The 21,081-nt window shown below is 63.6% G+C and overlaps 3 protein-coding genes and 1 long non-coding RNA gene across 34 annotated transcripts in view; 2 read left to right on the forward strand and 2 right to left on the reverse strand.

The window, feature by feature from the left end:
- Positions 1 to 1,534, reverse strand: part of MAPT (microtubule associated protein tau) — a 43,396-nt gene extending 41,862 nt beyond the window's left edge. For 26 of the 28 annotated variants that reach the window (XM_038163364.1, XM_038163360.1, XM_038163351.1 and 23 more), the window contains exon 1: positions 1,380 to 1,534. The gene's annotated coding sequence lies outside the window, so the exon portion shown is untranslated. Of the gene's footprint in view, positions 1 to 236; positions 1,017 to 1,379 lie in introns of those variants that run through there. The other 2 variants (XM_038163342.1, XM_038163352.1) reach the window with 2 other exon arrangements.
- A 3,225-nt stretch (positions 1,535 to 4,759) lies between these two features.
- On the forward strand, positions 4,760 to 8,063 carry LOC119712099. Its single transcript, XR_005259796.1, has 3 exons — positions 4,760 to 7,511; positions 7,870 to 7,952; positions 8,019 to 8,063. It is a non-coding gene; the product is annotated as an uncharacterized LOC119712099 (long non-coding RNA).
- Positions 8,064 to 8,424: 361 nt separating this feature from the next.
- On the forward strand, positions 8,425 to 14,552 carry SLC25A39 (solute carrier family 25 member 39). 2 transcript variants are annotated; one of them, XM_038163284.1, is made up of 12 exons: positions 8,425 to 8,579; positions 10,693 to 10,801; positions 10,879 to 10,938; positions 11,471 to 11,515; positions 12,148 to 12,257; positions 12,375 to 12,442; positions 12,560 to 12,684; positions 12,858 to 13,031; positions 13,129 to 13,238; positions 13,375 to 13,456; positions 13,548 to 13,628; positions 13,708 to 14,552. In XM_038163284.1, exons 2-12 carry the CDS (start codon positions 10,705 to 10,707, stop codon positions 13,824 to 13,826), a joined length of 1,071 nt encoding a protein of 356 aa, XP_038019212.1. In that variant the 5' UTR covers positions 8,425 to 8,579; positions 10,693 to 10,704; the 3' UTR covers positions 13,827 to 14,552. The 2 variants fall into 2 exon arrangements, with proteins under 2 accessions (XP_038019212.1, XP_038019211.1); XM_038163283.1 differs by lacking the exon at positions 11,471 to 11,515 and having other exon boundaries at positions 8,450 to 8,579.
- A 323-nt stretch (positions 14,553 to 14,875) lies between these two features.
- Positions 14,876 to 20,503, reverse strand: RUNDC3A (RUN domain containing 3A). 3 transcript variants are annotated; one of them, XM_038163282.1, is made up of 11 exons: positions 20,130 to 20,503; positions 18,479 to 18,594; positions 18,195 to 18,328; positions 17,396 to 17,481; positions 17,169 to 17,258; positions 17,002 to 17,082; positions 16,724 to 16,889; positions 16,369 to 16,526; positions 16,053 to 16,190; positions 15,822 to 15,928; positions 14,876 to 15,615 (listed from the first exon to the last, which is right to left on the reverse strand). In XM_038163282.1, the coding sequence occupies exons 3-11, from the start codon at positions 18,222 to 18,224 to the stop codon at positions 15,473 to 15,475; spliced, it is 999 nt and encodes a 332-aa protein (XP_038019210.1). In that variant the 5' UTR covers positions 18,225 to 18,328; positions 18,479 to 18,594; positions 20,130 to 20,503; the 3' UTR covers positions 14,876 to 15,472. The 3 variants fall into 3 exon arrangements, with proteins under 3 accessions (XP_038019210.1, XP_038019208.1, XP_038019209.1); XM_038163280.1 differs by having other exon boundaries at positions 20,126 to 20,364; XM_038163281.1 differs by lacking the exon at positions 15,822 to 15,928 and having other exon boundaries at positions 20,126 to 20,364.
- Between the last annotated feature and the right edge of the window lie 578 nt (positions 20,504 to 21,081).

Consider the following 21,081-nt stretch of genomic DNA (forward strand, 5'->3'; position numbering starts at 1 on the left):
CGCTGCCAGGCAAGAGCAGCCTCTCGCTGCAAATGGAGCTGCACCTCGCGGGGTGGTACCACAGCAAATGGAAGGAGAAACTCCCTCTGAAGTGATGGCAGCTGCCCTCTGCGAGCAGCAGCAGGATTGTGTCTCTAGGTGCTCGAAAACACCAGGAAAAATCATCTTCCCCAAGCCAAGCCTCCCTCGTGCTCATGTGGCAGTCAGGGATGCGGGCAGAAACCTCCATCCCTCACCTGGAATGAGCTGTTTCTGCTCCTTGCAGGTTGAATTGCTCCGAGGCAGGAGGGCAGGTGTGTGCTCCTGGAAACGCCTGGCCAGGAAACTTCCCTTTCCCCAGCTAAGTTAGACTTAAAATAAAGAAATACCCAACAGCCACAGGTAAAAAAAAGGTGAAACCCAGAAAGGGGGGCAGCTCCACGCCCCACCTGGTGGGATTTTGGGATGAGAAAGAAGAGACAGCACGGGAAGAGGCAGATGGAAGGGACAAGGGGGCAATTCCAGCATGACAAGGGCAATCCCAACATGGCACTGGGATGCTTGGGATGTGCCCGGCACATCCAGGGACCACCAGTGACACCAAGGAGCACCATCCCAGCCCCAAACCCATGAGGATGGGCACCCCCATCCCCATCCCCATCCTGGGGCTGGAAAACACCCGGGATTCAACAGGATGGACCCGCCTCGTTCACGTTAAACACCAAACCCCTCGACACGGGCACCGGGGGGTGCAACAAAGCCGGGCAGCGCCGGGGTGCCGTGACCTCAATAACGCTTCCCTCCACGCAAAATTTAGGGCTGGGCGTCTGCAGCTCCTTTTTTTTCCTTTTTTTTTTAATTCCAAACGTTTTTTGATTACGGTTTCCCATTATTGATTAATTTACCGTTTTTAATCACCGCTGCCTCCCCCCCTCGAGGCGGCTGCAGAACATGGCCCCGCGCTGCCGCCCCTCCTGCCGCAGCCCCGGCCCCACCTGCCGGGAGGAACGGGGCCGAAACGGGCGCAGAGCGGGGAGAAAGCCCCGAACCCGCCCTTCTCCATCCATCCCTCCCTCCATCCCTCCCTCCATCCATCCATCCCTCCATCCTTCCCTCCATCCATCCCTCGCCGCCGCTCCCCGCCCGCCGCACCTGCCCCGGGCGCCCGCGCTGCCGCAGGGGCCGCGCCTGGCGCTGCCGCAGCCCCGGGGCGCCGGCACCGGGACACGCCCCTCCCGTGGCTTTTGGGATGAAATGGCCGGATTTCGCTTCTCGGGGGTTGATCGATATATTTCTTTTTTTCCTCCCCCCCTTCCCCGCGCGGGACGCGGCGAAGGGAGAGCGCGCCCGGGGGTTCGGCGCCATCCCCCCCAGCCCGTGGCAGCCACCCCTCCCGGTACCTGCCGCTGCTGCGGGGGTGTCCGCACCGGAGCCGGCTGGTGACAGCGGTGGCGGTGACGGTGACAGCGGCGGCGGCGGCGGCGGCGCGGGCGGGGCGGGGGCGCGCGCGGGCTCCGGAACCTTCGCCGCGCCGGCGGGGCGGGAGCGCGCGCGCGCGTGCGCGGAGCGCCGCCGAGCCCCCCCCCCCCCCCCCCTTTCCACCCCCCCCCACCCCCTCCCCGTGCGCGCCCCCCGCCCCTCGCCGGGAGCGCTCGCCCCGCCCGCGCCCGCGCGCCGCGCGCGCCCCCGCCGCCGCCGCCGCCCCATTGTCTGCGGGGAGCGGGGGCGCGCGCGCCGCCCCGGCCGGCAGGGGGCGCTGCCGCGATGCCCCCGCCCCTCACGGCCCGCTCCGGCCTGCGGCGGCCTCGGCGGGCCCGCCGGTACGCACCGGGATCCCCGCCCCGGGACACCGCCTCGCCCGGCCCTGCCGCCCGCTTCCGTGCCCATCTCTGCCCGGCCACGCATCCCGCGCACGCTGCTGCCTGCGGGCGCTGCTGGGCACTGCCCTCAGCGTCCGTGGAGGTGGCGGTAGCGCGGCTCGTGTGGGAGCGGCGTCCCCTCAGCATCGCCTCAGCAGCCCCTCAGCAGCCCCTCAGCAGCCCCTCAGCATCCCCTCAGCATCCCCTCAGCATTGCCTCAGCAGCCCCTCAGCAGCCCCTCAGCAGCCCCTCAGCATCGCCTCAGAATCCCCTCAGCAGCCCCTCAGAATCCCCTCAGCAGCCCCTCAGCATCCCTTCAGCAGCCCCTCAGCAGCCCCTTAGCATCCCCTCAGCAGCCCCTCAGCATCACCTCAGAATCCCCTCAGCATCCCCTCAGCAGCCCCTCAGCATCGCCTCAGAATCGCCTCAGAATCGCCTCAGCATCCCCTCAGCATACCCTCAGCAGCCCCTCAGCAGCCGCACCGGTTTCATGTCATGCCGGTAAGCTCCAGGCTGACAAAGGGAGGGCAGCCGCCTCCTACACACGGCGGCAGCTCCGCAGCATCACCCTCAGCCCCGGCAGCCGAGAGGAACAGGCCACAGAGACCATGGAGCTGGCAGCTCTCCTTGGCTTTTGGCTCAGCAGACACCTGTCAGGAGGAGCAACAGGTGACAGGAGAATGGCCCTGAGCTGCTGGGCAGCGTTTGGGTTCTCTCACCACCCCGCCACCAGCCTGAAGCCCTGGAAAGCAAAGGGAGAGGCTGAAAAACAGATCCTGGTCCCAAAAGATCCCTCTCGAGCTTGCCTGCTTCATCTGGAGCAGCAGTGAGCTGCTTTTGCTCGGCCTGGAAGTGTTGTGGGCACAGTGGAGATCGCTCAATGGAATTACTACCTTGTGTTAAGAGTGTTACTATCCCTAATAATTGGATTTAATAGAGAAACTGCAGGAGGGCAGGATCCAGTTTTTAGTTTTTCCTGACAAACACTGAGGTGCAAAATCAAGGACAAACATCCAGTCTAAGAACAGGCTTTTTGTGAGAGAAACAGATGAGGAACCTGCAGCACCAGGTTCTTCTTTTTTTTTTTTTTCCTGTAGTTGATGGGTATCTCTTTATTTTAAGTCTTACTTCGATGAGAAAAGGGAGGTTTCCTCACCAGGTCCCACATGTGCAGCACCAGTCTGCTTTTTAAAGCAGACCAGATTGGGAATGATCTGTCTTGGTTTGGAATAAAGGTTTATGGAGTGTCAAAGCTCTTCTCTTACTACAGTATCAATAACTGCAGACTTACAGATTAGAATTGTCCAAAAAAGTTGATTTATGAACATGCAATGTTATGAGATAGTTGGGTTTGTTTGTTTGTTTTCAGGTCAATAGTAATAGGCGAGCCATCTGAAACCAGAGGAAGGGTTCTTTTCTGCCCATTTTTAAACTGCCTAAAAAGTGCCCACTATAATTTATCCGGAGAATTTTCCTAGATTAGACACAGCTCCTCTCAAAAATCTATCACAGCTTTGGGAATTGTAAAATAAACATGACAGGGCTACAAGGGGATCCGTCCTTGAGAGACAACAGAAAACAAGATGAATTGCAGTGCAAGCAGCTCGAGCCCAATCTGGGACAGCAGCTCTTCCAACAGGAGATGTGGGGTGTACCAGGAACACCAGGCTGGCTGGGAGTCAGCTCAGCACCCCCCAGCAGGATTATTTCTTCATCCAAAGACAGCAAAACCAAAAGAGACTCTGGGCCTCATTTCTTGAAGTGCTCAGCATGGCGACACCTGTCTTCCTGAAGTTACCTCAACGCCCACTCACATCTGCCTGAGTTCTCAGCACAAGTCCTGCCTGCATCCCAGGAATCCTGGGCTGGGCAGTGAGGCGTGGTTAGCCAGGGCCAGCCAGTGCTCAGGCACAGCCACATCCAGGCCATTTAGAGGATCTGTTGGCAAAGGATAGTCGAGAGTGAAGTGCATCAATTGCTGCAGCAGCACCGAGATGTTTCCAGAGCTGCTGGAGCAGCCCAAGTCCCAAAGTGCAGCCCTGGGTGGGAAGAGCTCGGGGTGATCAGCAGATCCTGCCCCAGCTGAAGGGAACTGCAGAGGAGCTCTCTGAGGGCACATCTCTTACCTGTACGTGCAGCAGGCTGACAGCCGATGCAGAGTTTAATTACTGCACTGAGCTCTTCTGGCTCAGTGCTCACAGGGGCTTCTGTTTATTGGAAAAGGGATCTGGGAATTTTTCCTACTGTTCTCAGGCCAGGCTCCTCTTTCCTCCCCACTCCTGGCCCATGCTGCTGCTAGGTGTATACTATTTTAACACAAAATTATAGAGGAAGCCTTTAGGGAGGAAACCATGGGGTCTTTATCTTCCATACCTGTTTCTTCATCCCTAAGACCAGGCTTATTTTCCTCCCGGGTGAGGTTTGTCCCCTGTTTCATAACTACCAAGGTTTTCCCTGGCAGGTGCTACAGAAGGCAGAACACCACTTTCCAGGTCTCACCTGCGGTGGGAATTGACCCGCAGAGCTGCAGCTGCGTTAGAAATTCTGGGTTATATTGGGTTATATTCTGGGTTATACAAGTCTGATGTCCCTAGGGCCTCCTCTGGCCACAAGCTGCTTCATTTGAGTCACTTAATTCAGCTTAAGCCTGGCTTTTGCAAAACCATAATGATCCCAGCTGAAATAAATACTCAAATTCTGCGCTGGCTTTATTCCATTAAAGCACTACCCAGCTCCTTTTGTAACCTGGCCCTTGAAGTTCACCTAAATGAAGGAAACGGGCTGATTGCTTTCGAAATGCGCTTTTGGAAGTGAGCGGACAGGACGGATCTTTCCAGAGCGCCTGCAGGTGCTGCCAGAGCAGGGTGCGACCCTTGCTCGGTGAGGAGCCCGGGCACAGCCGCAGAGCAGGGCAGAGCAGGGCTCGCAGGCCGTGGCCCTGGCCCAGGACACCAGCTGGCTTTCGTAAGCGCCGCGGAGCCAGGAGCAGGCAGTTACACAAGCGTCTCCCGGCCGTGCCTGCGGTGTCACGGCAGGACAGAGCCCGGCAGGGCTCACGCACACCGGCCCCGCCGCGGGACGCTGCGGCTCGGGGGGGATTACAGCTCAGCAAACCAGACACGGATTTCAGCTTGGACACGGCTCTCCCCAGCTGAAGTAACTTCACAGTTCATTTCGCAGTAATCGGAGCACGGTGCACCCTCAGCAGCCTGCCAAGGCCAGCGGGACTGCGAGGATGGGAACTGGGGACAGAAAGGTTCCCGGTGCTTGGACAGCGCAGGCGGCCAGAGGGCCGTGACTCAGCACAAAGAGCCAGCCAGGTCCTCAGCAGTGCTGAGCTCGGGATAAACAAACTCACCCTTTCACCCTGACCTCTTTAGCAAATGAAGAGACCCAAAAAATCGAGGCCAAGGCACTTAAACCATCTTTCATCGGTCCCTCTTGACCCCACCCCATCTGAAAAAACATTATCCCTGTCTCTTTTCAGCTGTGCGGAAGCCACACAAAGCCCAACACCTAAACCAGAAGATACAAGACCCAGTACCCCTAAGGACAGATATATTTTTAATTAATCTTTATTCCATTTCTAAATTACCAGCTGCAAGAGGCTTTCAGATCGTTTAAAGCCCGTGTCTCTAAGAGGCAGAGCTGACTCATCAGGGAGGCACAGGATGCGTTCACTTACAGGACCTTGTGGGAATTATCAGGCTCCTGGGCTCACATCACTTAAAGCCAAGATTCCCTTGGACCTGGTGTCGTGGCAGGGCAGTTCCCGGCACTAGCTTCCCCCTCCACTGACAATTCTCAGAGATGCCAGGAGGGACTTTATTCCTGGAGGAGAGCAGCCACCAGAGTTCTGCCAGCTCTGCAAAGGGACGGTGAACATCCCTGTGGGTGGAAGAGGCTCCATTCCAGACAGCCTGGGACAGCAGACCGAGCCTGAACTGCTCCCGTCCAGCAGGCAGAGGCTGCTCTGGCACCTGCACGTCACCTGTCCCGGAGTGCTCCGTCCTTCCCACAGGACGGCACTCACCGGGCAGCAGAGAGGGCTGCGGGCACCAGCGCAGCGTTTATCCTGCAGTTTGTCAGGGCAGGAGTTCAGCCGGCTCTGAGGCAGGGATTGCATCATGCAGCTCCACAGCAGGTCCTGCAGTGATGTTGTCACACAAACGAGTCACCGGGAACTCTGGCCTGCGGGACTTTGCTGAGGGACGCAGCACCGGAGCTGACATCCCATCCCAGCCCTGCGGCCCCAGCTCTGCTGCCCGCGGGGCTGCGGGGCCAGGGCACAGCCCGCGGGGCCGGGGGTCCGTGAGTTTCGGAGGGGCTTCGGGAGCCATCTGCTGTCATCAGCCCACATTACAGCGAGGGGCTGAGGGCCACCAGAAGGGCTCTGCTCCCTCCCGCCCGCGCACGGACGAGTTTGAACCACTTTCCCAGAATCACCGAAGTCGTAAAAGACCTCCAAGATCATCGAGTCCAACCTGTGACCGATCCCCACCTTGTCAACCAGGCCAGAGCACTGAGTGCCACGTTGAGTCATTCCCTGGACACCTCCAGGGATGGAGACTCCACCACCTCCCTGGGCAGCCCCTTCAATGTCTAATCATCCTTTCAGTGAAGAAACTCCTCCCGAGAAAATCCCCAAATTTAACTACAAGCAGAAATAAGAGCCCCTCAGGGACATCACCACCTCATCCAGAGGGACTCGGAGCTCTCCATAGGAAACACAGTGCTTCCAGCACATGGGAGGGCTCCACTTGAGGGTCTGCAGTGAGCACAGTGGGATTCCAGCCCCCCAGACGCACCGGGTGCTGGCATTAATCCAGCTCTCACAGGCCCAGGTGGAAGTGGCTGGGCACTCGCCCCCTGCTCGGAGGGCCCGGCGGAGCTGCAGGGAGCGTGGCAGGGGACGGGGACATGCCGGGTGTCATAGTGCTTTGGGACTGAGAGGCTTTGTTGCTCGGCAGGCAGCAGAGTGGCACTGGGCCTGGCACGGCAGCGTGCCCGTGTCCCAGCCTGCCGCTGGCCCTGGCGTGACGAGCGTGCGAGCCACGCCAGAGCGTGCAGCCCCGGAGGGCTCAGGGTGAGCGTGAGAGCCCCAGGGCTTCAGCACGGTGAGCGTGCAAGGCACAGCCTTTGCCAGCGTGGAGGGTGAGTGTGCAAGGTGAGCCCCTTTGCCAGCACGGTGACTGGGCAAGGTGGGCCCCTCTGTCAGCACCCTCTGTGAGCGTGCAGGGCACGTACAAGGTGTGTACCAGGTGTGAACGGGGTGTTTGTGCTCCAAGTGTCTGTGTGCAATGCAGCTGTGTACCAGGTGTGTCTGTGTTCCAGGTGTGTCTGTGTCCCAGGTGTGTGTCTGTATTCCAGGTGTTTCTCTATCCCAGGTGTTTCTCAGTTCCAGGTGTTTCTGTTCCAGGTGTTTCTGTTCCAGGTGTTTCTCAGTTCCAGGTGTTTATCCCAGGTGTTTCTGTCCCAGGGGTTTCTCTGTCCCAGGTGTTTCTCGTCCAGGTGTGTCTGTACTCTAGGTGTTTCTCTATCCCAGGTGTTTCTCCATTCCAGGTGTTTCTGTTTTCCAGGTGTTTCTGTCCCAGGTGTTTCTGTCCCAGGTGTTTCTGTTCCAGATGTTTCTTTACTCCAGGTGTTTCTATTCCAGGTGTTTCTCTATTTCAGGTGTTTCTCTGTTCCAGGTGTTTCTCTGTTCCAGGTGTTTCTGTTTTCCAGGTGTTTCTCTGTTCCAGGTGTTTCTGTCCCAGCTGTTTCTGTTCCAGGTGTTTCTGTTCCAGGTGTTTCTCTATTCCAGGTGTTTCCTTACTCCAGGTGTTTCTCTATTCCAGGAGTTTCTGTTCCAGGTGTTTCTCTATTCCAGGTGTTTCCTTACTCCAGGTGTTTCTCTGTTCCAGGTGTTTCTCTATTTCAGGTGTTTCTGTTCCAGGTGTTTCTGTTCCAGGTGTTTCTCTATTTCAGGTGTTTCTGTTCCAGGTGTTTCTGTTCCAGGTGTTTCTCTATTCCAGGTGTTTCCTTACTCCAGGTGTTTCTCTGTTCCAGGTGTTTCTGTCCCAGGTGTTTCTCTGTTCCAGGTGTTTCTGTTTTCCAGGTGTTTCTCTGTTCCAGGTGTTTCTGTCCCAGGTGTTTCTCTGTTCCAGGTGTTTCTGTTTTCCAGGTGTTTCTCTGTTCCAGGTGTTTCTGTCCCAGCTGTTTCTGTTCCAGGTGTTTCTGTTCCAGGTGTTTCTGTTCCAGGTGTTTCCTTACTCCAGGTGTTTCTCTGTTCCAGGTGTTTCTGTTCCTGGTGTTTCTCTATTCCAGGTGTTTCTCTGTTCCAGGTGTTTCTGTTTTCCAGGTGTTTCTCTGTTCCAGGTGTTTCTGTCCCAGCTGTTTCTGTTCCAGGTGTTTCTGTTCCAGGTGTTTCTCTATTCCAGGTGTTTCCTTACTCCAGGTGTTTCTCTATTCCAGGTGTTTCTGTTCCAGGTGTTTCTCTATTCCAGGTGTTTCTGTTCCAGGTGTTTCTCTATTCCAGGTGTTTCTTTACTCCAGGTGTTTCTGCTCTCCGGGTGTTTCCGGGCGCAGCGCCGCCCCGGGCCGGCAGGGGGCGCAGGGGCGCGCAGCGCGCGTGCGCGGGGCGGGGCGGGCGGAAGCGCGGCGCGGGGCGAGGGGCGCCCATGGGGCTCCTTAAAGGCGCCGCCGGCGCGGAGTCGCCTCCCGCTCCCGGAGGGACGCGCCAAGCCTGGCTGGAATGAGCAGGTGGGGCGGAACCCCCGGCACTTCCCCCGACACCCCGTCCCCCACGTCATCCCCCTCGTGGTGCGGCGCGCGTGACCGCTGCCTCAGTTTCCCCCGGTGTCGGGGGGGGTCGTGCGGCTGCGGAGGGCGTGGAGCGGCCGCGGGGACCCCCGGGGTCCCCTCCCGGGGAGGAGGCGCCCCCCGAGACTGCCGGGGCTGCAGATGCTGCGAGAGGGAGGTGTAGGGCCAGGGGAGGGGGCGCAGCCCCGGGCTGGGGGCTCCGAGCTCCGATGGGGGGCACAAACCCCTCGGGGGGGGCTGCAGGCTCCAGCGGGGGGCGCAGGAACCGCGCAGGGGTTGGGCTGCAGGATGGGGGGCAGAGGGCCAGGCTGCCTCGGGGACACAGCAGCACTGTCCCCTGCTCCGGGGAGAGCGCTCTGTGCCCCGGCAGGAGGGATCCCGGTGCTGCCTGGGCACCCCGGGGTGCAAGGTGGGGACCCAGCTTCACATCCCCGAGGATGGAGCAGCCCAGGGTCGAGGGAGTGCCGGGGATCCGCCGGCAGGATTTCCCTGTGGCTCGGGGCTGGACTCAGCTGGGCCCTTCCAGCCCGGCAAGAGCGCCTTGAGCTTCCCCGCAGACCCCGGGAATTGTTTGCACTGATCCCCTTAACCCGTGTTTGGTGTCCCCCTTTTTGTCCCGATTGTCACCGTGCCATGGCCAGCCCCGCTGACACGCCAGGCGGAGCAGCGCTCTGGGTTTAGGGGCACATTTTGGGGCTCTGAGTTTAGGGGCACATTTTACCCTGCACGGAAAAGGGAGCAGCTCCCAGCTGAGAGGGGAACTGGATACAAACAGGAAGCCCCGGAGGTGCCCCAGCGGCAGCAGCGGGGCTGTGTTGGGGCACGTCACAAGGAGTGAGTTTATCAGGTGGGGCAGAGCTGGGAGCAAGAGATTTCCCCTGGCTTGCGTCAGGCTGGGCAGGAGGGCCGGGTCACGGGCAGGACCCGCAGCCAGCGCCCTGCCCGTGGCACGGTTTTGCAGTGGCCGTGGGGTCAGTGGGACACGTGCCACGCTGCCGTGCCGTGATGGGCACACTGGGGCCCGTGCCCAAGGAGCACCCGCATCCCGGGGCACTGCAGGGCGAGGGCTCAGGGCAGGCCCAGCTCCCTGTGGGGCTGGGACAGATCCAGCTCTCCCAGCGGGGCTGCTGCCTGTGCCAGGACAGACCCGGCTCCCTGGGGGGCTGGCACGTGTGGCTTCAGGAGAGGCCTGTCCCAACTTGCAGCCGTGATCACCCAACAATTCCAGAGCCTGTAAAGGAGAGATTTATGACTTCTCTGACCTTGCAAATTGATGAGTCAGATAGTGAAGGTTTTTTGCTGCGTTCCCAGGCTTTAAAGAACCCTGCGGGTTCCCAAAGCCTGGAAGCTCTCCTGCTATGGCCCTGTCCCAGCATGGGAATGATCCCCAGGCTGCAGCGAGAGGGAGCAGCTGGTGCTGAGTGTGCTGAGGGTCACTTCTCCACATCCTTCTCCCTGGGAAGGGTGTGATATCCCCTGCTTCCCGAGGGCAGCACACCAGCCCTGGAGGCTGCAGCCTTGCCAAGCCCCAGCGGGATCAGGCAGGAGGTTTCAGATGCCTAAACCCTTCTTGGGATTCTTGTTGCAAACTCACGAGGGGGATCTCCCCCTCCCTGGTGTCCTGCCATGGCTGCACTGGGCTCTGCTGCCATCCCAGCCGAGCTGGGGGCGGCTGTCGCAGCATGGCTGCTCTTTGGACTTTGTTCCTTCCTTTCCTTAATTTTCCGAGTGCAGGGAGGGGACAGTCCTCCTTCCCCAAGGACGTGGAAGGCTGGACTGTCTCCACCTCTCCAGCCAGGCTGGGCCTGCTGCCAGTGTGGGGCCAGGGGGTGTTATCAGGGCTGGGCTGGCCCGAGAGCCAGTCCCTGTCACCCCCCAGGACACCCTGATTATGGGGGGCCCTCGCCTGCCGTGTGCTGCGGCGATAGCACGGCGGGCGTGGGACACCTGTGGGACGCTCTGCTGGAGTGGGGATGCTGGGGGGGCTCCCAGGGGACCTCATCCCTGGACAGGGACCCCCCCAGGCTCGAGCATCCCCTGCCGTGCATTGCAGGGGGACGGTGCCATGGCTGAGAAGATGCCACCGAGCCCCAGCGGGGGCATCACGCCGCTGCAGCAGATGCTGGCCTCGGGGACAGGTGCCATCCTCACCTCCCTCTTCGGTGAGCCTGGCGGGGTGGGTGCCAGGGTGGGGGGCTGGCACGGGGGGCGTCATGGCTAAGGGATGGTGTGTTTGCAGTGACGCCGCTGGACGTGGTGAAGATCCGGCTGCAGGCCCAGAGGACCCCCTTCTCCAAAGGTAACCCCGCTCGGGGCAGGGCGGGGGGCTGCAGCCGGTCCCCCTGGCGAGCAGCCCGCGGGGGTGTCTCAGCTGGCAGAGCTGGTGGCAGGGATGTCTCTGCTCTGCAGCGTGGGGCCATGGCGAGGTGGCAGCTAACCGTGGGCCCCTCGTCCTCATGGGCCCGGGGGCCCTGCTGGGGAAGCTGGGCTGGTGCTTGGCTCTGTGCTTCCCCCTCCACAGCCCGGTGCTGAGGGGTCAGCGCTGTGCCTGGCAGCCCCCAGCCCTCCAGAGGCTCAGCCTGCTGCAGCTGCTGGCTGTTCCCCCACTGCCTTTGTTCCAGTCTCCATGCTGCTGCTCTTGGGCTCTGCCCCTTCCTGTGGGGTCACTGGGCTAGGGCTGGCCCCAAGGGACTGGTTTGGTGACAATAGGAACTGCTTGGGAAGTGGCTGTGGGGGCATGCAGTCACCCGCAGAGCTGTCCCGCTGCCCGGCCCCGGGTGGTGGCATGTCCCCCGTGCGGTTGCTCAGTGTGTCCCCATTGTGTGTTTCAGTGTTGGCAGCGCAGTCAGTGCCCTGGGGCGCTCAGCCGGCCACATGTGAGTACGCCAGGGGCTCCTGCTGCCAGTGGCTTTGCTTTCCCAAGCCTTCATCCTGGCTTGCTTCTCCACTGGTGGTGGCTTGGGCTCCTCTGGCCGTGGGGACATCCCTGCACTGTGGGGGCTGACGCTGTCCCCAGCCCAGGCTGCCCTGCAGCCCTGCTTTGGGGCTGGCTGTGCCACATCTATGGGGATCTGTTGTGCAGCTGGCCTGGCTGTCTGTGGTCCCCCTGTGTTGCCGCATCAAAGTCCCCTTGGATTTCTCCTGCCTGGTGTCCCTTGTGCCTGGCTTGAGAGCACAGTGGAGGGGGCAATGTCCCCACTGTGCCAGGGACTGTGCCAGGGCAGCAGAGCCGAGACCGAGTGAGGCATAAACCCACTCCCACTGCTGGCAGCGGGTCCTGCTGTATCCCCACCCCTGCCATGGGGCCAGGTGTCCCCATGCCCTGGTTCTGGCCATGACCAGACCCTTGCTGGAGGGTTGTTCCTCTCCTGCTCTCGGACCGGGCTCAAGCACTGAGGGTTTGGCTCCTTCCTGGAAGATGTGACAGCTTTGGGATCAGATGTGCCGGGCATGGGGCAGAGGGGAAGGGTCTGCTGTGTAATGGCGGTGCTGTTGTTTCCTGCCTCAGGGAAGTGTTTCCTCTACTGCAACGGGCTCATGGACCACCTGTACGTCTGCCAGAACGGCAACGGCTGCACCGCCTGGTACAAGGCCCCCGGCCACTTCACCGGCACGCTGGTAGGAGCTCCAGGCATGGCCAGCGGCCTCCCCACCCCAGAGGGCTGTTGGGCTGCTTTCTGGGGGTTGTTTGTCCTCCCACCTGTAACACTGTCCCGTGCTCTGCTCTCTCCCCAGGATGCCTTTGTGAAGATCACACGCTATGAGGGCATCAGATCTCTGTGGAGCGGCTTGCCCCCCACCCTGTGAGTTTGGGGATTCTGGCTGCTACCACTTGCCCAGGCGCACAGACTTAAGTCCCAAGCCCCCCGCCATCCCCCAGGGAGGACATGTCCCCCTCACTGCCCTTCTCCTCCTCGCAGGGTCATGGCTGTGCCAGCCACTGTCATTTACTTCACCACCTATGACCAGCTCCGGGACTACCTGCACGCCCGGATGGGGAGCTGGAACCACTACATCCCCTTGCTGGCTGGGGCCCTCGCCAGGCGTGAGTACCCCTCCTCTCTGGGGTCCCCCCACGCCCACCCTGCGTCCTGGCAGCAGAGCGTGGCAGGTCTCAGTGCCCACATTCAGCGCCTGGCTCTCCTGGCACGGTGCTGATGGCTCTGGGGCGGCCGCCGGGGCGGACAGAGCTCATTCCCCGCGTCCCTTCTGTTGCAGTGGGTGCTGTGACAGTCATCAGCCCCCTGGAGCTGATCCGCACCAAGATGCAGTCCCAGCAGCTCAGCTACCGCGAGCTGCGCGTCTGCATCCAGTCAGCAGTGGCCCAGGACGGCTGGCTGTCCCTCTGGAGGGGCTGGGGACCCACCGTGCTGCGGGACGTCCCCTTCTCGGGTATGCCTGGGGGACGCTGGGACGGGGGGGGCCCAGAGCAGCCCTGTGCTGGTGGCGGGGGTGCCCAGTGGTAGCACTGGTGTCTCCTCTCCCCCAGCCCTGTACTGGTTTAACTACGAGCTGGTGAGGACGTGGCTCTGCAGGCAGGCCTGGCTGGACGGGGCCACCTTCATGGTCAGCTTCGCATCCGGGGCCATCTCTGGCACGGTGAGTTTGGGATGCTGGGGGGTTGGCGCCTGTGGGAGGGAGGAATGGGGCTGGGATGGTGCTGGGAGGTGACAACAGAGCTGGCACTGGGCAGGAACCCCACGTCCTGGCTCACCATCCAGTGCCAACCCCACAGGTGGCCGCAGTGCTGACGCTGCCCTTCGACGTGGTCAAAACCCAGCGGCAGATCGAGCTGGGAGACAGTGAGGTGCACCCAGGTGAGGGGCCAGGCTCCAGGCAGGTGCCTTGGGGGCAGCCAGCGCTCCCCGTGGGTGTCCCCAACCCTCACCTGCTCCCCTCTCCCCACAGTCACAGCCTCCAAGCCTTCCTCCACCTGGCTGCTCATGCAGCGGATCCGCGCCGAGTCTGGCACCCGGGGGCTCTTTGCAGGTGAGGATGTGCCCTGGCCCCGTGCTGGGGTTCGGGGTGCCCTGGTGCCACCCCAGGGCTCACGGCGCTGTCCTCGCAGGGTTCCTGCCGCGCGTCATCAAGGTGGCACCTGCCTGCGCCATCATGATCAGCACCTATGAATTTGGCAAGAGCTTCTTCCAGAAGCTGAACCAGGAACAGCAGCTGCGGGGATTGTGAGCGGGCCTGGGGCCGGGCTGGATGTGGCCGTGCCCAGGGGACAGTGCCAGCCCCGCTCCTGCCAGCTGTCCCAGGAGCGGCGATCCGCACTCGGCCGTGCAGAGCCCAAGTGCCTTCGTTCCTGCTCTGCCTCCCGCTGCCCGCACACGGAGCCAGGGCCAGCCTGGCCCCACTCCCTGTCCCAGCCGCTCTGGGGGACATCTGTGCCTGCTGCTGTGACACTGGGGGGGATATGGAGCCCCCCGCACCCATCCCTTGGGGCTGGACAGATGCTGCTGCTGGATTCATGGACACTCTCGCAAGGATGGGGCGTCCCAGGAGCCTTGGCCTGGCTGGAGATGGAGCTGGGGCTCTGGCAAGGACCAAACCCCAGACCTCGGGGGCTTCTCTGCCTGCCTGGGCCCCCCAGCCCTGCTCTGCCTGGGGATCTGCCCCTCCTGACCATCACTCACACACAGCCTCGCCTTGCTGGCTCTGCATGGCATGGGGACACGACAGGACCCTCTTCCTGCCTCTGGACCTCTCCTCCCACTCGGGATGTCACCATCCCCTGTCAGACCCTGTGTGGGGACAGACCTCACTGCTGCTCGGGGGGGCCGTTGTGCCCCCCCTGCCCCATCCTTTCACTGCAAGGGCCCGCCCCAGCTCTGCGGGCACTGCCCCCATCACCCCGGGACTCATGGAGGCAATTTCTCCGAATTTCTTAAATAAAATAATCGTCTCTTAGTGGAAGGATTTCTCTCTGTGTGCTGGGGGGCTGTAGAGACACCTGTGGGGTGACAGCCACGGCCCTGGGTTGTGTGAGCATGGTGCTGTCACCCACAGGGTCTCAGCTGGGCGTTTACGGGGGGCTAGGGGACCCCAGGAGCAGCTGCTGGGCCAGGGGCTGCCCCAGCCTTGGTGCTCTCTGTGGCCCAAGGTGCTCCCCCTGCCCGGAGGGGCTGCAGGAGGCTCACCGGGTGTCCCACTGTCCTTGCCTGGGCCAGGACCCTGCAGCAGGGGGGCACAAGGGGTCTGTTCCCCTCTGGGGAGGTGGGTGACAGGCCAGCTCTGCTTGCTGCGTTTATTGATTCCTTTTGCTCCAACAAGGCAGATGGGGCTGAAATAAAAACCAAAATCACCCAAAACAACCCAAAACCCAGGGGAGGATGGGGAGGAAGGGGGAAGAGGAGTCCTCCCCCTGTTGTGGGGATGCTGCTGCAGGGGGGGCAGGCGGCCCCCACAGTGCAGGGGAGCTGGAGGAGGCCAGGCAGGCACAGCCCGGGGGGGCACCAGGGGCTGAGCAGGACGGACAGCAGGGCCACGCTGGACCCTCGCCCCTGCAAGGGGCCTGGCCCCGACCCCCCCTTGCTCCCCAGCAGCCGTCACTGCCAGTGTCCCCCCCGCCGTGGCACAGTTCGTTCCCCCCTGTCCTGCACCCCCATCCCAGCAGGTCCGTGTCTCCAGCCGGGGTCCAGGCTGGGGGGCAGAGGCGCAGCCGGGTGGGGTCTCAAGATGGGCAGGGGCATGCCTGTCCCCAGCCTGTCCCCAGCCTCCCCGGTGGGATCGGCGAGTCCCTCGTTGGGCCCGGGGTGGCGAGGGGGGCCGAGCTCGGTCAGTCCTGTGCCGTCAGGCGGGGCCGGGGGGCGGCGCGGGGGCCGGGGGTCTCAGCTGGGGCTGCGGGTCGGGCTGGCTTCCGTGCTGTCGCTCACCAGGCACTCGTTGGACTTGAGGCTGGCCAGGGACTTGCAGCTGGGCAGGGAGGCCAGGGAGCCGCAGAGCCCCAGCATGGAGGGCGTGGGGTCCTTCCCTGCGGGCAGAGCGGGGCGTCACAGCGGGCTCGGCCTCGCGTCCCAGCCCTGCCACCCCGGGGGACAGGGACCACCTCTCCAGGGGCGACCTGGGTGTCCCTGCACTGCTGGGGCAGCATCCCAAACATGAGCAGGGGGCTGCTGGTGGGTCCTGACACCCGTGCTGAGCCCCGGGGGCACCCTATGGTGGGTGGGGGGGTCTTACCCAAGGGCCCCCAGGGCTCCCCTTCGCGCTTGCCCTCGCCCAGGCGCTGGGAGTCGGAGCTGAGGCTGTTCTCGGCAGAGAGCTGGTCGGTGCTCACGAAGCTGTGCCTGCAGGGGGACAGCTCTGAGCCTGCTGGGGCTGGCACAGCTCTTCTGTCCCTCCCACACTCCCTGTCCCCCCCGGGGTAGGGCAGGGTGCTTTGGCAGGTCTCTGTCCCCACTGTCAGCTTACCTCCTGTAGAGTTTGCTGTCCGAGCCGCTCTCGTTGCCATTGAGGGTCCCCAGGGAGGGCCACTGGTTGACCAGGGGTGTCACCATCTCCTTGGAGAGCTGGGCCAGCTGTGGGTTCTCACAGGGGATCAGCCCCGTCCTGCAGCAAAGGCGGGTGCTCAGCACCTGGCACAGCCACCAGAGCCGGGCACCTGCCAGGTGACACTGCCCACGGGACGTGGGGGGCACTGGGGACCCCCAGGGCCTGTGGGGCAGCCTGGCTCCAGGGACCCCCAGCCCCCCGAGCCCCCTGGCAGTGGCAGCGGGTCCCCACTCACAGCTGCTCCTGCAGCTCCAGGATGACGCCCTCCAGCTCCCTCTTCTCCAGCTGGTTCTGCACCATCACCTCCTCCAGCCGGAGCTTCAGCCGCTTGTTCTCCGCCTCCAGGTCCTTCAGCTGCGACTCCCGCAGCCGCACCAGCTCCTCCAGGTACCCCTGTGGGAGGCCACCATCGGTGGTGCCCCCTGCCACCACCCCCAGCGTCCCCAGGGCCATCCAGAGTGACAGGGAGCGGGCTGGGTCACTGCAGCAGCAGGATGAAGGGCTGAGGGTACCCCCGAGGCAGAGATGCTCCAGGATGGAGCATCCTGGGGAAGCTGACACCCTGCCGGCCCCAGCCTGGCTCCCGGTACCTTTTGGGCATAAACGATGCGGAATTTCTGCTCCATCTTGCGCCACTTGTTGTACCAGCTGTCCTCGTCGGTGACCAGGGGCAGGTAGGGGTGCTCAGGTGAGCTGTCCTCGCTCGTGCTGCTCTCCACGCTGCCCCGCTCCTCCTCCTCGCTCAGGTAGTCATAGCTGGGGGGTGTGGGGGCTCAGCAGGGGATGTCAGGGGTTCAGGGAGCCCCATCATGGTGCTGGGGGAGAGACAGGGGGGTGCCCACCCCAGGAAGGGCACCCCAGCTCCTACCTCTGCGTGAACTTCAGGTAGGGCGTGTAGTCAATGACCACGGGCGTTTTGCCGTCCATCACCTCTCCCTTCAGGCAGAAGCTGAGCAGAGGCAGCGGGAGAAGAAGGTCAGGGAGCCCCGAGGCTGTCAGCCGGGGCCTGCGTCCCTCTGTGTCACCTGTCCCTACCTGAAGTCGATGGCGCTGAGCCCGATGAGCATCCCCGTGAGCACCGTGGACTCCTCCCGCAGCATGATGGCCCCGTCATCGTAAAACCGCCTGTGGGGAGCACACGGCTGGATGTGCCCCCCCTCCAGCACCCCAAAACCCACCCTGGCACCCCGAAACCCACCCCGGCATACCCACACACCCTGGCGCAGGTGTGCCCGTGGCCGGCAGGGCCGGGGGCTGCTCACCTGGTGGTCCGAGTGTCCCGCAGGGCCGTGGAGATGTACTCGGACATTCGCTTCTCCATCAGCGCCACGCGGATCCAGGCCCGGCCCTGCGAGGCAGCGCCCGGGCGCCCCTGAGGATGGGGGCTGCCTCGGGGGCCCCCACATTCCCACCCACCCCCAGCACTCCGGGCAGCAGCTGGAGGTCCCCACACAGGCGGGGATTTCAGCCCCTTTTTTGGGGACCCACAGCTGCTGTTGTGTCCCAAGGAGCCGGTGGTGTGGGATGGAGCTGCAGGAGAGCAGGAGAAGGGAGCAAGGGGGGGCACAGAGGGGTGGGGATGGGGATGGGATGGGGATGGGATGGGATGGGATGGGATGGGGATGGGGATGGGGATGGGGATGGGGATGGGGATGGGGATGGGATGGGATGGGATGGGAATGTAGGTGGGTCCGGGGATGGGGATGGGGATGGGGATGGGATGGGGATGGGGATGGGGATGGGGATGGGATGGGATGGGATGGGATGGGGATGAGATGGGATGGGGATGGGGATGGGGATGGGGATGGGGATGGGATGGGGATGGGATGGGATGGGATGGGATGGGATGGGATGGGATGGGATGGGATGGGATGGGATGGGATGGGATGGGATGGGGATGAGATGGGATGGGGATGGGATGGGGATGGGGATGGGATGGGGATGGGATGGGAATGTAGGTGGGTCCCCGTACCAGGGTCAGGGTGGAGTGAATGGAAACAGAGGCAGGCATAGAAATGAGGATAGGGACAGAGACAGGGACAGGACTGGTGCCTTCCTGACCTTGGCCCTGGAGGTGCTGATGTTCTCCATGTTCTCGATGCTGCTGACGCAGTTGTTGGGGACCTTGCTGCAGGCCAGGCGGATGTAATCCCAAAACCCGCGCTGTCCATCAGAGCTGAACCAGCTGACAGGGCCTGCGGGCACCCACGGGCTGCTCAGGGGCTGCTGTGCCAGCAAAGCCCCTCCAGCAGAGCTGGACACCCTTCCTGCTGCCAGCATGTGCGTCCCCATCCACCACGGGACACGGGCATGGGGACAGGGACGGCCCTGGGGGCCATCGTTACCTTTGAAGCGGTGGCTGAGGATCTGCTCGAGGATGGCAGCGAAGTTAATGAACTCCTCGGAGGAGTCGTCGATGGGATCCGCCGTGTACTTCTCCAGAAGGGTCTTCACCGAGAACCTGGCGAGGGGACGGGCGTCACAGCCGGGAGGGGACACGCGCCCAGCGCCCACCTCCAGCCCTGGCACGGTCAGGGTTCAGCGCCGAGCAAAGCACTTTTCCAGCTGTTGGCTCCCGCTCCCGGCAGCGGGAAGAGGGCGTCGGGCTGGGCTGTGGCTCGGTGACCCCCCTGTCCCCGCGTCCCCAGGGACCCCGAGGGGCGGCCGCTGCTCCCCGCTGTGCAAGTGGCCAGGAAGGGCGAACAAAGGCCCCCTTCCTCCCGGCCGTGCGCGGGCGGTGATGGCTTCCCCTTCCGCCCGGCCGCTCGTGCTCGGGGCACAGCGACGCCGAGGACAGCGACACGGAGCCGGGACAGGGCAGGTGTCTGCCTGGGGGCATCGCCCCCTCTGTGGGCTCTGTGGGTCACAGCTGCCTGGGGGATCCCCGCGGCAGCAGGTGGAGGTGCCCCACGGTGGCACTGAGGTGCCTCGTGGCACGGGGCGAGGGCTGGAGGCATCCTGGTGGAGATCCAGAGGGTCTCTGTGTCATGACAATGGGGTCTTTAGATGCCCCATGCCATAGCAAGGAGATTCATTGGGTCCCCACGCCATGGCAGTGGGGTCTGGAGGTGCCCCGTGCCATGCTGAGGAGCCCCGGGGTCCCCAGACCCCAATATGAGGCCCTGGGGGTCCCTGCCAGGTTGCCCAGGCCCTGGTACCACGCACATCCCCCCAGCCCTGGGCCAGGCTCCAGCACTGCCAGCACCAGCAGCCCCTCACCAGGCCCCTGGGGGTGTCAGCCCATCCCCGCACCCCAACAGGAGCCACCAGCCCCCCCCCACCCCGTCCCTGCACCCCATTCCTGCCCCCCCATCCCGGTCCAGCCGGGAGTCTCCATGACAACGCTCATCCTCCATCCTTCATCCCCCATCCCCGCGGCTCCGGGGCCCTGACGTCACTTCCTGGGCCCCCGCCCGCATGGGGGTCCCCAACCCCAGCCCCCCCCCCTCGCACCCCGCTGTCCCCAGCACCCCCCTCACCCTCCAGTCCCCCCTGCGTCCCCCCGCCATCCCCAGTGGCCCCCGACATCCGCGCACCAGCCGCCTCCATGTTGTCACTGTGTCGCCCGCCCCCGTCTCCCCCTTCACGACCCCCCCAGCCCCTGCAGACCCCCGCAGCCCCCCGGAACCCCCCGGAACCCCCCGGAACCCGCCGGAACCCGCCGGAACCCCGCAGCGCCGCAGCCCCGGCCCCGCTGCCCGCAGCCCCGCGGCCCCGCAGCTCCGCGCCCCCCCCTTTCCCGCATCCCCATCCTTCTCCTCCCCCCTGCAAACCCGAATTTCCCCCCTCAAAAAGCGACTGCAGCAACAACAAATCCCCCCAAAGGGTGAAGGGGCGGCGGGGGGGAGGGAGGAACCCCCCCACCCTCCTCCCCACCACGGCCCCTCCCCGCCCCCCATCTCCTCCATCCCCACCGGCGGTGGTCGCTTCTCCCTCCCCCCGCTCCTCTCCCCCCGCCGTTTTGCGGTGTCCCCCCCCCGGCTGCCCCCCACCTGCAGACGGTGATGAGGTTTTTCCTCTCCACGGCGATGTTCCTGGAGGAAGCTTTCTTGGAGGAGAGCCCCAGAGCCATGGCAGCCGGCACCCAGCTCGCTTCCATCCAGCGGCCCGGGCGCCACGGCCGCGGGCGATGCCCCTTCCCCCGTGGGGACCCCCCCACGCCACGGCCGCGGCCCCCCGCGCCGCGCAGGCTTTGCTCCGCCGATGCCCACGCCACGGGCCGTGCGCCGCCCCCCCCCCCAAAGGGATGCTCTCCCCGCCCCCGGCCCCCCAAATCTCTCTCCGGGGGATGGGGGGGGGCAGAATGAGCGGGGGAGGGCCGGAGTCCCCCCGGGGGGTCCCCACCTGTCCCTCCTCACGACGTGACGGGCCGCTGCTGGGGGACCCCCGGGCACCCCCCGGGGTTTTGGGGGGGTCTTTTGCCCACCCCAGGCTCAGATCACCACACCCTGCCTTGCCCTGCTTCGATCCCTATTTTGGGGGGCTGAGCATCACCCACCCCCCCTCCCCACGCGGGGTCTGCGGGGGGCGAGGGACCCCCTTCACGGGGGTGGGCGGGGGCTGACTGTGACGAGGGGCAACCCCCCAGCCCCATTTTTCACTGTGCCTCAGTTTCCCCGTTGTTGTGACAGAGAAATCGGGGAGGGGGCTGGTGAATCCCACGGCGGCCGCGTAAACCTCCACAGCCCCCACAGAAATCAGGGTCACCCTCAGCGCACAGACACCCCCCGTGGGGACATGTGCCACCCCCCTGTGCCCTCCGGGGTGCCACACACCCGCTCTGGCCCTGCCGAGGGGGCCTCGGCCAAGAGAACCAGCTGGGGGACAGGTGGGCTCAGTGCGGGGAGGGACCCCCAAAATCCCCGAGGCTGTGCAGGGAGGGGAGCCCCTGGCAGTGCCCAGATAAGGCCGGGGCCCTTATCGGGACACCCAGACCCAGCACCACCCC

Source organism: Motacilla alba, chromosome 27 (assembly GCF_015832195.1).
Source record: "Motacilla alba alba isolate MOTALB_02 chromosome 27, Motacilla_alba_V1.0_pri, whole genome shotgun sequence".
Lineage (NCBI taxonomy): Eukaryota > Metazoa > Chordata > Aves > Passeriformes > Motacillidae > Motacilla > Motacilla alba.